At 64.0% G+C, this 14,288-nt stretch overlaps 1 protein-coding gene across 8 annotated transcripts; it reads left to right on the top strand.

The window, feature by feature from the left end:
• Positions 1 to 617: 617 nt before the first annotated feature.
• ARR3 (arrestin 3) lies at positions 618 to 12,945 on the top strand. Of its 8 annotated transcripts, none has more exons than XM_068956806.1 (17): positions 618 to 702; positions 4,533 to 4,582; positions 4,814 to 4,844; positions 5,207 to 5,267; positions 5,734 to 5,778; positions 6,234 to 6,433; positions 6,605 to 6,664; positions 6,902 to 6,969; positions 7,203 to 7,338; positions 7,937 to 8,021; positions 8,439 to 8,511; positions 8,619 to 8,756; positions 9,051 to 9,134; positions 9,735 to 9,758; positions 9,933 to 9,985; positions 10,354 to 10,516; positions 11,647 to 11,778. In XM_068956806.1, exons 2-16 carry the CDS (start codon positions 4,566 to 4,568, stop codon positions 10,506 to 10,508), a joined length of 1,230 nt encoding a protein of 409 aa, XP_068812907.1. In that variant the 5' UTR covers positions 618 to 702; positions 4,533 to 4,565; the 3' UTR covers positions 10,509 to 10,516; positions 11,647 to 11,778. The 8 variants fall into 8 exon arrangements, 5 of the variants coding, with proteins under 5 accessions (XP_068812907.1, XP_068812906.1, XP_068812908.1 ...); XR_011143419.1 differs by lacking the exons at positions 618 to 702; positions 10,354 to 10,516 and adding exons at positions 731 to 2,783; positions 12,158 to 12,945 and having other exon boundaries at positions 11,647 to 12,056; XR_011143421.1 differs by lacking the exons at positions 618 to 702; positions 10,354 to 10,516 and adding exons at positions 731 to 2,783; positions 10,198 to 10,321 and having other exon boundaries at positions 11,647 to 12,945.
• The last annotated feature ends 1,343 nt before the right edge of the window (positions 12,946 to 14,288 follow it).

Below are 14,288 nucleotides of genomic sequence, written 5' to 3'. Positions count from 1 at the left end.
CTCCTTCGCTGCACTTTCCTGGCCCCGCTGTCAGGACCAGCCTCCTCGCTCCTCCTCCCCGGCCCCGCGGGCTGGCGGCCGCCCGGAGGAAGCCAGCGCAGTCATGTGGGTGCCGCGGGGGCCAGGGCCGCTCCGCCGGCGGCGCGGGGCTCGCTCCTTGCAGCATCAGCGGTGCCAAAAGCCGAGAGCGGCCGGTCCCCGTCCCCGTCCCCGCCGGCACCGGCGACGCTGCTGCTCCCCCAGCTCCGAAAGCCCCCGGGTGCAGCCGCCCAGCCGGGGCCGAGGGCGATGCGGGTCACCCGTGCAACCAGGGGGCTGCAACCCGGCCCCGGCAGGGGGGCGGTTTGCACAGCGGAGCGAGGGGGCTGCCGGGTGCAGCCGCCACCGTGTCCCCCCCCTGCTCCGTCGGCCTTTCCCGGTGCCGGGAAGGGTGCTCCGGCGCTGAGCAAAGCCCGATTTCGGATGGGGCTAAAAAACTCTGGCTAAAAACTGGTCGGCGCCCAGCAAAGGGACCTGATTCACCCCCCTCGCCTGCAGGAAACAGCTCGGCCAGAGCGGAGCCGGTGCCTCGCCAGCCGTTCCTGCTGGGGAGGGGGTGCCGGGCACGGCCGGGGAAAGCCGGGGGGGCCTCCGAAACCGGCCGCAGCGCTGGGAGCTGCAAACCGCCCCGGCACGAAGCTGCCGGGGTGACGCCGCGGCCAGGTGCGGCGCAACCGATAAGCGGGTGGTTTTGGGGGTGGGGGGGCGCTGGGCAGGCCGGTGCAGCGGGCGGCGGGCTCCAGCCGCGTTAGGGCGATTATCCGCACGCTGCAGCCCGTTAATTACAGATGAGCAGCAGGCACCATCTGCTGCCGGCTGCCCCGGGGGCCGAGCGGGTTTGGCGGCGCCCAGTCCCGCTCGGGGAGGGACGCGGTGCCCGCCGGGCACCCAGCCGCACCGGCTTTTTTTGCAGCCCGCGCTGGCCCCTGAGCCGAAAGCAAGCGGGAGGCCCCCGGGCGGGCGCTGGGGCCGGCGCCGCGGCCCCCGTCCCGGCCTTCCCCTGGGCTGGCACCACCTGGGCTTTCCGCCGTGGCAGGAGGAAGCTGCGGCCCGGGGCTCGGGCGGGGGGTGTGTGTGGGGGGGGTGCCGAGAAATTTGGCCGTTTCGTGTATTTTGGGCCGGCGGTTCTGCATTTGCATCCCTCGGCGTCTGCAGCGGCACCGCGGCAGGCTGGCCTGGCGCCAGCTCCTCGCCGGCCGCCCGTCCCGGCCGGCCACGAACCCGCCTGGGCCTGGCGAGGACCCTGCTGGCTGGAAACCCCCGTCCTGCCGGAGACCCGCCGCCGCCGCCGGCCCGGCTTGGCTGCTGCTTAGCGGCGCTGCCGTAATTCCCCGCCGAAAGGGGTGGACCGGAGCCTCTCGCCGCTTGCAGAAAGAAACAGGAAAAAGGAAGACGCCGTCTCTCGTCTCTCCGCTACAGCGTCCCCCCGCGGGGGCCGGTTTGGGGGCGGCGGGGGGGGGGGCGAGGGTCGGTCTCACCAGCAGCCGCCAGCCGGGATGAGGCTCGTCCCACGCAGACCGAGCCCGATCCGCCGGCGCCCGAGCCCCGCGGCAGGGCGGACCCCCCCCGCCGCCCCGCCACCGCCAGGTCGCAGTGCACGTGTCCCCCCGACCTGGGCAGAAATAGCGCCCGCTAATCTGCAGACTAAGCCGCTTTCCCGCGGGCAATTAAAGAGATCACAAGTCCCGGCTGCGGGCGACGCGTCCTGATAGCGAAAGCCCCCCCCCCGCTTCGGCCGCAGCTCGCGGCACAGCTGCGCTGAGTTTGGCAGGCGTCGGCGCGCGGGTGGCGAGGGCTCTGCGAGAGCTCCCGCGCCTCCCCGGGGGGACGGAGGACGCCGGGCCGGCTGCGGCCGAGCAGGGCAGGCGGCGGGGGTCTCCCGGGCCTCCCGGCAGGCAAAGCCGCGCGGCGCTTCCAGGAGTTTGCTATTTGCAGCAGCCGACCCCGAATTAATAACGCCCCCTAATCGGGTCAGGCCAGGCCAAACCTCGGCGTTACGAAACGGCGCGGGGCGGAGAGGCCGGCCGCCGTCCCGCCTCGGCGGGCAGCGGGCTCTGCCCCAGCCGCCGCCACCTCCGCGGCCGGGGGCGAGACGGCCCTTGCGGGACCCCTGCGGCCCCTCGCCTGGGCGCGGGGCGCCTCCTCCCTCCGGCGCGCTCCCAGCCCCGCGGCCGCCCTTCCCGGCCCCGGCGGCCGCCGCTCCGGTTCTGCCGGCCCTGAGCTCCGGGGTCGCATTTAGGAGTTGGGGAGGTCCCAGGCCACCTCCCATCTGTCCGCTAGCAGGTGCCCGCGGGAGGGATAACACGGGCTGGTGGCCGGGGTGGGCCGGGGGGCGCGCGGGCCCGGAGAGCCGCCGCGTGAGTCGGCAGCCATGCGCAAGCCCCCTCGGAGCGGTGCCGAGAGCGGAGCGCCCACCTCAATTACCGTCACCTCGCTCCTAAGCCTGCTTTGCCGATCTCCGTAATCTGCTTTCGCAGGGCCCCGGCCAGAACCGCCCTCGTAGCCCGCTCGTACTCATGAAGCGGCTCCCGAATTAATAAACTAATAGGATTGCAGCCCGAAAATACCTCTGCCGCGGCGCGCGCGCACGCTGCGCACCTGCCGGCAGAGCCCCGCCGGCGGGCCCGGCCGCGGGAGGGACCTGCGCGGGGCTATAAGAGCGGCAGGAGCGGGCGCCCGCCGCACTGACCGGCGACGGAGGGCAGCGCCGGCGAGGAAGAGGAGGCTGCCGGTCCGGCCCGCAGGTACGAGCTGCCGGCGCCGCGCGCGGGGCTGCCCCCTTCTCCCGGCTCCGGCCGCCGACCCGCCGCAGCGTAAAGGGCGGCGGGGCAGGGACGTCGGCGCTGAGCTCCTGGCTGGAAGGAGGGCAGCTTGGGGCTGAAAGAGGGAAACATCGGGCCGAAAGGTTTTCACGGGTCAGCGGGGAGGGCAGGGACAGAGGTATCACGTTAGCAGTGCAGGAGAGCTTCACCGAGCCGGGAAAGGTCTCCGACTCGCTCTTCTCTGAGCCTTGGGAGGCAGCGGAGGAGCTCGGCTCTTCCCTTCCCTCCTGCTTTTAATGCCCCCCGCCTGACTGCCAGGCTCCCGGGCCGGCGGAGGCTTTGCGCCTCCTCTTGCCACCGCCCAAGAAACCCTGCAGATGAGGAGGATGCCAGATTTCATGATCCATATGCAGAACCCACGTGAAGATCATAATCCATCATAATCTTTGACTGGCAGAGGGCAATCAAAGATCCTGGGGTTGGGACTAATCCATCCTCTTGCCGTGGGGAAGAGGATCATCTCCCCACCGCGATATCGCTCTCCTCTTTCTCCTCAGCATCCTGGCAGCTGCACGAGGAGGAGGTTGCCCAGGCATCGCTGGGGCTTAGCAACCTGCCCGGTTTAAGCCCTGCTCGCGGCAGAGCTACCTAAGTTTAGGAAGCTGAGCTCATCCCTTCTAATCTCCTTGCAAATCGCCTGATGATCAGTGAGGCCTGGGAACGAGCTCTGGGAAGAGGAGCCGGCCCAGGGACGACGGGGAGGCTCGGTGGGGTTGAGGAGCAGCGGGATGGGACGGCGGGGCACGGCACAGCCGGGGCAGGGGGTGCGCTGGTTTTGGAGCGGCAGCGTGCGTGCGTGCCCCAGGCGTGAGCATGACTAACCCTTGCACGGCCAACGCGACACGGTGCTGAACACCCGGCCTCTGCCGGCATTTCCCACTGATGGAGAAACCGGCTGCAGAGAGGAGAGACCGGCAAGCTCCGAAGCGTCTCCAACTGCAGCCGCTCCAGCGCGGGAGCTTCTTCAGGGCATTACTTTGTGCCTTGTGGGAAGGGAGGGGGCCGCGGGGAGGACTGATGCTCCGCGGAGGTCAGCGCCGCCGTGCCAGCTCACCGGCACGCAGACTGCTCTCGACCTTTCTGACCGTGGTTTCCTTGCCCTGCTCGTGAGGGATCATACAAAATGAGCACGTTCCTCCTCTTAAGTCATGACAATAAGCTCCCTGCGGCCAAGAAAATATATAAGATTGCAGCGCCCTAAAGAGTCTTGTTCATTTTCTTGCCTTTCCCAGCCTTGAACTCGCTCCTTTGGGAGTTGCCCCCCAAGGTTTCCCCTTTCATTTTCTAAAACGTGCCCTGCCTTGGGTATCAGTCTCACTTTTTCTGCTCCTCTTCCTCTTTATTGCCTTTTGGTCTGGGAGGGGAGGGTTGCTCGGCCAGGCTGTCCCCACCGGCTCTCTATGTCTGGAGAGCTCAGCCACCAGCACGTGTCTTACGCAAGTCCCCGTGTCTGCACGGTCCCAGGGCAAAGCCCCGCTAGAAACCAGAGTATGTGAACTCTGCGAAGCCTTGAAACCGGGCTGCTCGGAGATGTGAAGGGCCCTGAAGGGCCGTAGCCTGAGGACTCTGAAATGTATTGGCACATCAGCGATTTTGTCCTGATTCCTGGCTGCCTCTTGGTCCCCCATCCCTACGAGCTTTCCCAGCGTCTCCCTGCGTTTCTCCCCGCAGGTCCCCCGCTGTGCCACGACCGATCCGACCAAAATGGCCGAAGGAGCAAAGTAGGTGTCCGTCCGTCCTTGCTCGCGCTGCACGGGAGGGACACGGCAGCCCGCGGCAGGGAGGCACCGCGTTGCCTCGTGCGCCAGCCCGGCCGGGTCCGGTGCCTGGGCCCCCCGTCCCCTCCTGGGTCCCCTCCAGCCCTCCCCAACCACGCGCCCCAGGAAGGAGCCGAGCTGCTCCCAGCCGCTCCTCGAGCTTTCCCAACACCTTTGTGTTTGTTCCCTTTGCAGAGTGTTTAAGAAGACCAGCCCCAATGGCAAGGTGAGTCCGTGCATGAAAAGGCAGACGCGGACCGGTCTGTCCGCAGGGTGTCTGCCTTGTTGCTGGGCTTGCAGCGGGGCCGCAGGGACCCCCTTCCGGGAGGGGACGCAGGAGGTCTCCCTTCCCTCTGGGCTCTCTCGACTGGCTTCTACCCCGTCGCAATGCCACCGCAGGGCTTGCTTTTCAAGACAGAAGTTAAAAAGACCTGCACGAGTCCTTAAACCTGATGCCTGGTCCGACACTCTGAATGACCGCAGTGTTAAAAAGCTCCGTGATGCAAACTGGAGCTCGAAAATTTCTGCCAATTCGATGGCAAACACTAACCTTGTTTCTCCCTGTTTTTCACCCTGTGCTGCCTCCAGTTGTCCATCTACCTGGGGAAGAGAGATTTTGTGGATCACGTGGAGTCCGTGGAAGCTGTAGGTGAGCGAGGCCATTCCCCTGGCCAGAGAGGTCCCCGCTAGGTGCTGCCGCTGCCTGCCCGGTGCTGGGACGCATGTGGCCGCGAGCGGTTTCGGAGACTTGGCTCCTCTGCTGGTGTCTCTGTTCTCCAGTTACCTCTGTTCCCCATTGGGAACAAGAGGAGCAGGGGCAAAGATCCCATTTTCCTGCAAATACCTTTAAAGGAAGGTGTTGGGGAAAGGGACAAAGCCTGGACTTTGCCAAACAAACCTGTTGCACTGTTGGTGGAGATCCTTTGGGAGGCATCAATGCTCTTTGATGGGCAGCTCCCCAAAGTCACCTGCAGAGCTGATGGGTACAGATGATTTTGGTGCCTTTAAGAAGCACTGTATTTTTGGGAAGATATTCCCCTCCTTGCAGCTCCCTGGCAGGCTCCCTCCTGCAGGGACACCGGCCTTACCTGCCCTCCTTCTTTGCTTGTTTGCAGATGGCATCTGCTTGATTGACCCAGAGTACCTAAAGGACAGAAAAGGTATTAAGACACAAAATCTTCTTTTATAATGGGAAGGGCTAAAAACTGGTGCAAAGTCCACAAGCAACCTGGGACTGTGGAGATGCTAAAATTGCAATGGGTTATCTCCTGGTTGTCACGCTTCGGGGCAACGATTGCTCACGCAGAGAGGAGAACTGCCTCTTTCTTCTTGCCTCTCTTCCACCTCTGTCTTGGGCACTGACTTGGAAGCCACCAGTGCCTTGAAGAAAGAGGGGATGAGTCCTCAACTTTCTGCTTGGTGCCTGAGATCTAGGTCCAGATAACGGAGTTATGTTTCTGTTTGCGCAAAGATTTTGCTTTTAATGCTGAAGTCATTAACATCTTTTCTTTCCTTCCTCTCTTCTTTTCCCCTGTGCTTTTCATTTTCCCGTACTCCTTTCCTTGCCCTAATCCCACCGCTCCCTCGATTCCCATCCGCCCTGCACCGACACCAGTGTACGTGACGCTGACGTGCGCGTTTCGCTATGGCCGGGATGACCTCGACGTTATTGGGTTGACCTTCAGGAAGGACATCTATGTCCAGACCACTCAGATCTTCCCCCCGGTGCCGGACCAGGTGCCCAAAACCCACACTCCTTTGCAGGAGAAGCTGCTGAAGAAGCTGGGCGAGAACGCCTACCCCTTCACGTTCGAGGTAGGGGCCGCGCGGCTGGGGCTGACCTCGGGCCGTGCTCCTCGCCTGCCCGACAGAGCCAACGCACCCCTGCGGCCCCGAGCTGTCCCCTTCGGGGCGCCGACCGCTCTGCTCGGCCGCGTCACGCTGGGGAGCTCGGCAAAAGCTTCCTCTCGTCCCTTTTCTCCCCAGATTGCAACCAACCTGCCCTGCTCGGTCACCCTCCAGCCCGGACCGGACGATGTCGGAAAGGTGAGCGGCTACCTTCGACTCGTGCCCGTGGAGGGAGGGATGATCCGTTCGGTGGTGCCAAAACCGAGAGTGGCCTCCCGCACGGGGATGCGCCCTGCGGGGCGAGGGTTGGCCAGCCGGAGCCGGGTTCTCCGGGGCGGCAGAAGTGGTGACGCGGTGGGAAAAGGAGGTGAATAAACCTGAACGTCAGGGAACTCGGAGCCCGTCCCGCTTTGTAACCACACGTGTTTGCCTCAGGCCTGCGGAGTGGACTTTGAGGTCAAAGGATTTTGCGCTGAAAATCTGGAGGAGAAAATTCACAAGAGGTATTTCCGGAGGACCCCTCTCCTTCCCCGTGCCCCTACAGCCGAACAGCGGGCCGGCTTGCCAGGGGCCGGCTCGGGGATCGGGTCCAGGGCCCCGCTTCCAGCCTCTGGCACGCTCCGATTCGGTCTTTGACCACAGGAAGGGCGCCGGTCCCCTTTTCAGTGTCCAGGGGGACGGCGGGGTGGGACAGGTCCGCTGCATCCGTAGGGGTGACCAGCGCTCATCCCTGCAGGAACTCGGTGCGGCTCGTCATCCGAAAGATCCAGTTTGCGCCGGTGAAAACGGGGCCCGCGCCAAAGTCGGAGACCACCCGGCAGTTCATGATGTCCGACAAGCCCTTGCACCTCGAAGCCTCGCTGGATAGGGAGGTGGGTGCCGGGCGCCGTCCGCCCTAGCTCCACCGCCGGGGCCAGCAACCGCTGCAAGGAGAGGCTGCCGCCGCAGCGCGTGCACCGGCCTCTCTGCATCCCCTCGGGGCCGGGGGCTCCTCCTGCGCAATGGGCCCCTCAGGGCATCGCTCTGCCTCGCAGCTCCTTCGCAGCCGGTAACTCGCCAGGACCGCTCGGACTCCGGGCTCCAACCTTAGGCTGGAGCCAAAGCTCCAACGGGGAACTGCTTTCCGTGTTTGAATTCCCGCGCCGTGCAGCACCCCCTCCTCAGCGCGCCCTGCAAGCCCAAGGGTTCGAGGGCTCTGCGGTTTGGCTGCAGCCCTCCTCCTCTCCCCAGGACCTGGGATTTTCTTGCCTCCTTGGAAGGGAAAGGGCTCGAGCGCGATGCATAGATGCATTTCCCCCAGCCCCCAGCACCCTCCGCTATCTGAAGGTTGCCGTTTCTTGGTGCGTCCCGGGAGCTGCTTCCCTCCTCGCCACGCTGCTTGCCCTCACAGCACCGAGGCATCGCTCGGACACCCAAAACGTGGCTATTCCCTGCTTGCCGGTCGTGTAACCGAGTCTCTTCTGACTGCAGATCTACTACCATGGAGACCCCATCAATGTGACTGTCAACATCAATAACACCACCAGCAAGATAGTGAAAAAAATTAAGATCTCAGGTGAGAGCAGACAGGAGGGGCACATCCGGGCCCCCTCTCTGCCCTGGGGTGGCGTGTCCATGGGGCAGAACTGTCACGGACCGACGCAGATGGGCACGAGAAACTCGCTGCCAGCGTCGGAGCTGCAGCCCAGACATCTTGTTGATGTCCAGCTGAGAGCTGTTGGGTTATCAAGAGGGAGAAGTGGGGTAACAAGACTGCGAGACCATTGGCCCATGTGATACGTTATATACTCAGTATTTACCCTGGTAAATCCAGCGGTGGGGAAAGACCTGTAGGAATCTTCTTTCCAGCCTGCTGATGGGAGATGCTGCCTCTTTAGCCGCCGGGGTGATGGGGATTGTGCATCGGTGTGCGCCCGTGCAACGCGCGGCATCTGTCGTGCACCCAGCATTGCTCCATCTTGTCTCTCTGCAGTGGACCAGATCACAGACGTGGTCCTCTATTCGCTGGACAAATACACAAAGACTGTGTGCGCTGAGGAGATCAAGTAAGTACAAAGGAGGTGGCCGCCTGCCTTGCCCGGGTGCTGCTGCGTCGACGTGCTCCGGTCCGGCGCAGCGCCGGTGCTCAGCGCCTCCCCTCCGCTCCCTGCAGCGAGAACGTGGCGGCCAACTCCACCTTCTCCAAAACCTACTCCGTGACGCCCATGCTCTCGGCCAACCGCGAGAAGCGAGGCCTGGCTCTCGACGGCAAGCTGAAGCACGAGGACACCAACCTGGCCTCCACCACCATGTAAGAGCTGGGCGGGCTCCTGGGCCCCTCACCCCGTGGCTCGGCACCGGTATCGCCGGTGCAAGAACAGCCCTGGCCCTTCCCCCTTTCCTGTGGTTTCCTGCTGTTCTGGGTGTTTTCCCCTTTCACTCCCAGCAAGGATCCCACGCATCTCCTCCGCCTGCTGTCCCCATGCCTGAGGTGACCTTGTCCTGCTGAAAAAGCTGAGGGGTTTGTGGCGTGGACACAGACCCAGTTATCCATCTTGTGGGAGAGATGCCACCTCTCACGGCTTCGCTCTGCCTTTCCTCCTAGCCTGAGACCTGGCATGGACAAGGAGGTGCTGGGGATCCTGGTGTCTTACAAAGTGAAGGTCAACCTGGTGGTGTCCCGAGGAGGGTGAGGAGCACTCGATGCAGAGCCCGCGGCGCTCGGGCGGCCCCAGGATGGGTGGATGCTGGAGGGATGGGACCCGGGGAGCGGCTCGTGCCAGGGACGCCCTCCTGCCCACGCCGTGCATGGCGATTCTCACCCCTCCCTCCCCACGGCACGTCCCCGTGTCCCCTGCCCTTCATCCTCATTAAAAAGCACCATCTAACGTACCGTAAAGCATATTCCACTTTATTACAAAGCACTTCTAGCGCCTCCCGTCTTCCCTCGGCCCTGGGGAGTGACAAAGAGGGGCTTGTAGAAATGCGTCGGCCACAGCGGTCCAGCACCCCAGAGAGCACCCGAGGTCGAGCCCCGCACAGGGGACACCAGCCCCAGCCCTAAAGGCGGTCTCGCCCGGCGGGACCCCGCCGTGGGGTGTCTCGACACACCGACACGCACTCCCGCCAGACCCCTGTGCCCGGGACGGCAGGGCTGGGGCCGGGTGCCGCCAGCCGTGGCGACGCGCGGAGATGCCTCCTGCCTCGTGAAGGAGCGTCGCCAGCGCTCCCCGCGGGCCGGCTTTGCTCTTCCTCCGCTAATCCTGTGTCTTTCCTTTCGCTGCCGCAGCATCCTGGGGGATCTCACTTCAAGGTGAGCAAGCAGCCGGCGGGGAGTCCTCCGCGGCGCGGCGCGGCGCGGCGCGGCGCAGGGAGGGGGACGTGGCAGCACCGACGCTGTTATCGCAGCTGTGGACCAAGCGGGTGGCTGCGCGGGGCTCGGTGCTGCCCTGGGCTGATTTGCTGACCGAAGCGCTTTTCCTTCCAGCGACGTCGGTGTTGAGCTGCCGGTCATCCTGATGCACCCGAAGCCTGCGGACGGTGAGTGACGCCGCAGAAACGCGGGGAACGCGGGCAAGCCCCGCTCCGAGGGGTCCTGCTGAGGCTGGGGGCAGGGGACAGTCCCAAAGGGGAGCGGAGGCGCGGCAGAAGGCGATCGCACGACTGCCTTGTTGCCTTACCGCCCCCAAAGGCCATCCTGCGACGGCCTACACCTCAGAAAGCCTCCTGCAATGGACCTGTCTTTCCAGAAGAAAGGTCCAAGTATGAAGGAGATGCTTGCTGAAATGTCACTTCTGTATTAACCTGCGCGTGTGTGTCTCTTTCAATCCTTGCCTGCCTGTGATGTGCTTATAAATGGACTACAGATAAGCCAAGGTAAGGAAAAATTTTCTTCTGCTTTACACTAGTATTTCCTCTAACGAATAAACTGTATGGAGCCATCACAGATGGATGTGATGCCCCGTTCCCACTTGGAATTACGGAGCCGTCCTTGGATCAAAACATCCAGGCCTCAAAATCTTGTGCTCCCTGCGTCAAAGCAAGCTGCATGACATCGGCGTGACGCTGCAGGTAGCGTGAGCTAGCACAGGCAGGAGCGTCCAAACGCTGGGCACGAGCGTGCACCAAGCGGTGCCTTGCACAGACCCAGGCCTCTCCCAGCGGGAGCGCGCCGGCGGAGTCCTTGCGGCCAGCAGCTCCGGAGCTACGGCACCGTCTGCCCCGAGGCCGCCCGGCCCGAGCCTGCCAGCGGGGCGCCGGCGCGCAGCCGGCATCTCCGGCACGGTCACCGTTGCCAGGTTCCTCGTCCCCCGTGACACAGGCTTATTCCAGCCGAAATGCAAGGCTGGGGCTCCTTCTGTCCGGGCGCCGCGGCACGCCAAACCCATTGCTGGCAGCAGCCGCGGACTCCGACCAGCCTTGCGTTCATGCCTTAGTTGCAAAGGCCCGAAAGACCGCTTTTGTGCCCGGTTCCACCCTGCAACGGGACACGAGTACTGGTGTTTGGAGTCTGGAAACTCACTCTGCAGCTCCAGGGCTTTCACCCCAGAGACTCACTTCCTCAGCTCAGCGAGCACATTTCCACTTCCCGAGGAACAAACCTCTTGGCCGGTCCCGGCCATCACTCCCCGCAGAATTTGCCAAGTCGTTTCACGTTCGCAGGCGTTTGGAATCTCTGTTGCTGACTCTTTTTTTCCGTTTTCTTCTCCAACTTTTCATTTTCTGGCTCTCCCTTGATGTCATCCCTTTTGCAAGGAGGTAACTAATCTGTCTCCATTTTATTTTTTTTTCCGTCCCTTTTTTTTCTCTTGACAATGCAAAACATTGTCTGAAATGCCTAAAGTCGGAGCTCTCCCCCATCTCCGCACAGCAGCCAGACGAGGGCCGTGAGTTTCCCCGAGCCATCAATCCTTGATTTTGTGTATTCTGGTCAGAAAGCGTCTGCCGCTGCACTGGCTTTACTTGCCTGCTCGTGCCTTTGCCAGGAGGAGGAATACGTCTATACCGCGTTGTCGGGCTGCCTCCGGCCGAGCGCCGGCAGGATGCTCGCACTGTCCTCTGGTGGGAGCAGGTGTTTTTTTGGGTGCAAGCAGGGATTTTACCCTTTCCACTGGCTCCCCCGGGCACTGCTCGCTGGGGCAGCGGGAGCGTGCACCCAGGCCTGGTTCCCCAACCTCACTGCGCTGTGCTCTCCTTTCCAGCGAGGAGGACATTGTCATCGAGGAATTTGCTCGCCACAAACTCAAGGGGGAAAAAGATGATGAAGACGAGAAGGAGGAAGCTGACAAAGAAGAGAGCTAACCTGCTGCCTGGCTAGCATGGTAGAGCCCAGTCCCGCGCACCAGGACCCGGGGCGTAGCTTTCCGTAGCGCATTCCCCAACGCGCCTAGCGCAGCGCAAGTATCTCAGCAAACCTCTGTCCTCTATCTGTGGTGCAATATATCCCTGTAGGTCTATTCTCCTCCTCCCTCAAATACCACTCCTTGCACTGACTCAAAGTCCTGATTGCAGTTGAAAACCAGCTGATGTATTTACTCACGACACTATTGCGATGGAAATCACAGTTCCTTGTAGAACAGACATCTCGGGCGTTTCTACCTCTGCTCAGAAAGTGAGAAACCACCCACAGATGCAAAGGTCACTCAGAGGTGGGGATGAGACAGGTATCTATCTGCCTTTGGGTCTCATCTTGCCTCTTCCTCTTTCGCCCAGTCCAAGTGTGAGAGAGGATCTGTGAAAGGAAGGGATAACATCAGCATCTCTGGCTAATGTGAGTCGCTCTCCAGGCTCTGCTCAGGGAGAGCCCATCTGACGGCCACAGCTCCTGTCCCACAGCTTCCCTAGGGAAGGCAGCGTGAAGTCCAGCGACCGTGTCACTGGGAGGGCGCACATGCGTCACACGCGTCACACGCGTCACTGGGAGGGTGCACACGCGACACTGCTGCATCTCCCAGCCGCTGGTTTCCCAAGGGTGCAGTCGCTCTCCCCTCCCTGTATTTTGGAAGACTATGTCAGACAGGGAAGTTTTTCCTCTCTTCCACTTTTTTACAATAGAAAAGTGAGGCCAGCGGTGTCCTAGGTGGTGGAAGAGCGGAGTTGCCTCCGCGCCGAAGGAGCGACCTGCCTGGCTTTTGCCTGTCGGGCTGCGATGCTGCAGCCAGGCTGCACAATGCATGCAGAGCCTCCGCGGCCACGTAAAGCGTGACCACCCTGGCACCCGGCGCGCTTGCTCCCATCCCCGGGCGAGGGGAGCGGAGTAAGCCTGAAGCGTGCCTGCTGCGGCGCTCCTAGGAAGAGCGGCAGAGGCGCGCTCCTCGGCATCTTGCAGCTCGCGCGCGTGGCACGGGCCGACAGCGCGAACGCCAGAAGCGGGGTGCCCTGGGTCATTTGCTAGCGGCTGGGACTGCTGGAGCCACAAACGTGTTTGCCCAAATACTGCAATATACGCACCATCTTTATAAATAAAGTCACACAAATTGACCCGCGCAGCATCTGTTTTGTGTTGCTTGGGTGTAGTACGGGGCTTTCTCCCGCGTTGCTGAACGGCCCGGAGGCCAGAGCGGTGGCAGCCCGTGGCGCAGGGCCGCGCAGCAGGGCCAGGGGTGCAGGGCTGCGCAGGGGTGCAGGGCCACGCAGGGGCCTCGCAGGGCTGCACAGGGGCCTTGCAGGGCTACGCAGGGCCTGTCAGGGCAGTACAGGGGCCTTGCAGAGCCGTGCAGAACCGCATAGGGTGGTGCAGGGGCCTCGCAGGGCTGAATACAGCTGCGCAAGGGCCTTGCAGGGCCACGCAGGGCTGCATACAGCAGTGCAGGGGCCTTGCAGGGCCATATAGGGCTGCGCAAGGGCCTTGCAGGGCCATGCAGCACCGCGCAAGCCTGCACAGGACTTTGTAGGGTTGTGCAGGGCCGCATAGGACTGCACAGGGGCCTCGCAGCAGCCTCGCAGAGCTGCACAGGGCTGCGCAGGGGCTTTGCAGGGCCCCTTGGGGCACACAGGGCTGCACAGAGCAGCGCAGGGCTGTACAGGACTGCGCAAGGGCCTTGCAGGGCCGTATAGGGCTGTGCAGTGCTATATAGGGCCGCGCAGGGCCCCTCAGGGGCACACAGGGCTGCACGGAGCAGCGCAGGGCCCACACAGGGCCGCGCAGGGCTGTATAGGGCCGCGCAGGGCCCCTCGGGGCACACAGGGCTGCAGGGAGCCGCGCAGGCCCCACACAGGGCCGCGCAGGGCCATATAGGGCCGTGCAGGGCCCCTCGGGGCACACAGGGCTGCAGGGAGCAGCGCAGGCCCCACACAGGGCCGCGCAGGGCCGTATAGGGCCGCGCAGGGCCCCTCGGGGCACACAGGGCTGCAGGGAGCAGCGCAGGCCCCACACAGGGCCGCGCAGGGCCGTATAGGGCCGCGCAGGGCCCCTCGGGGCACACAGGGCTGCAGGGAGCAGCGCAGGCCCCACACAGGGCCGCGCAGGGCCGTATAGGGCCGCGCAGGGCCCCTCGGGGCACACAGGGCTGCAGGGAGCCGCGCAGGCCCCACACAGGGCCGCGCAGGGCCCCTCGGGGCACACAGGGCTGCAGGGAGCCGCGCAGGCCCCACACAGAGCCGCGCAGGGCCCCTCGGGGCACACAGGGCTGCAGGGAGCCGCGCAGGCCCCACACAGAGCCGCGCAGGGCCCCTCGGGGCACACAGGGCTGCAGGGAGCCGCGCAGGCCCCACACAGGGCCGCGCAGGGCCCCGCCGCCCCCCTGCTGGCACCGACCGCGCTGGGCCGACGCAGCGGGGGCGGGGCGGGGCGGGCGGTGCCGCCGCCGTGACGTCACCGGCTCTGCGCAAGGCGGGCGGAGCG

The sequence above is a fragment of the Struthio camelus genome, chromosome 11 (assembly GCF_040807025.1).
Source record: "Struthio camelus isolate bStrCam1 chromosome 11, bStrCam1.hap1, whole genome shotgun sequence".
NCBI lineage: Eukaryota > Metazoa > Chordata > Aves > Struthioniformes > Struthionidae > Struthio > Struthio camelus.
This window is presented reverse-complemented; position numbering and strand designations above follow the sequence as displayed.

Excerpts from the sequence above, each read along its gene's own strand:
- ARR3 (XM_068956806.1), top strand. Across the intron at positions 7,339-7,936 it reads AAGCCTCGCTGGATAGGGAG|ATCTACTACCATGGAGACCC; the intron begins GTGGGTGCCGGG and ends TTCTGACTGCAG. Across the intron at positions 8,757-9,050 it reads AACCTGGCCTCCACCACCAT|CCTGAGACCTGGCATGGACA; the intron begins GTAAGAGCTGGG and ends CTTTCCTCCTAG.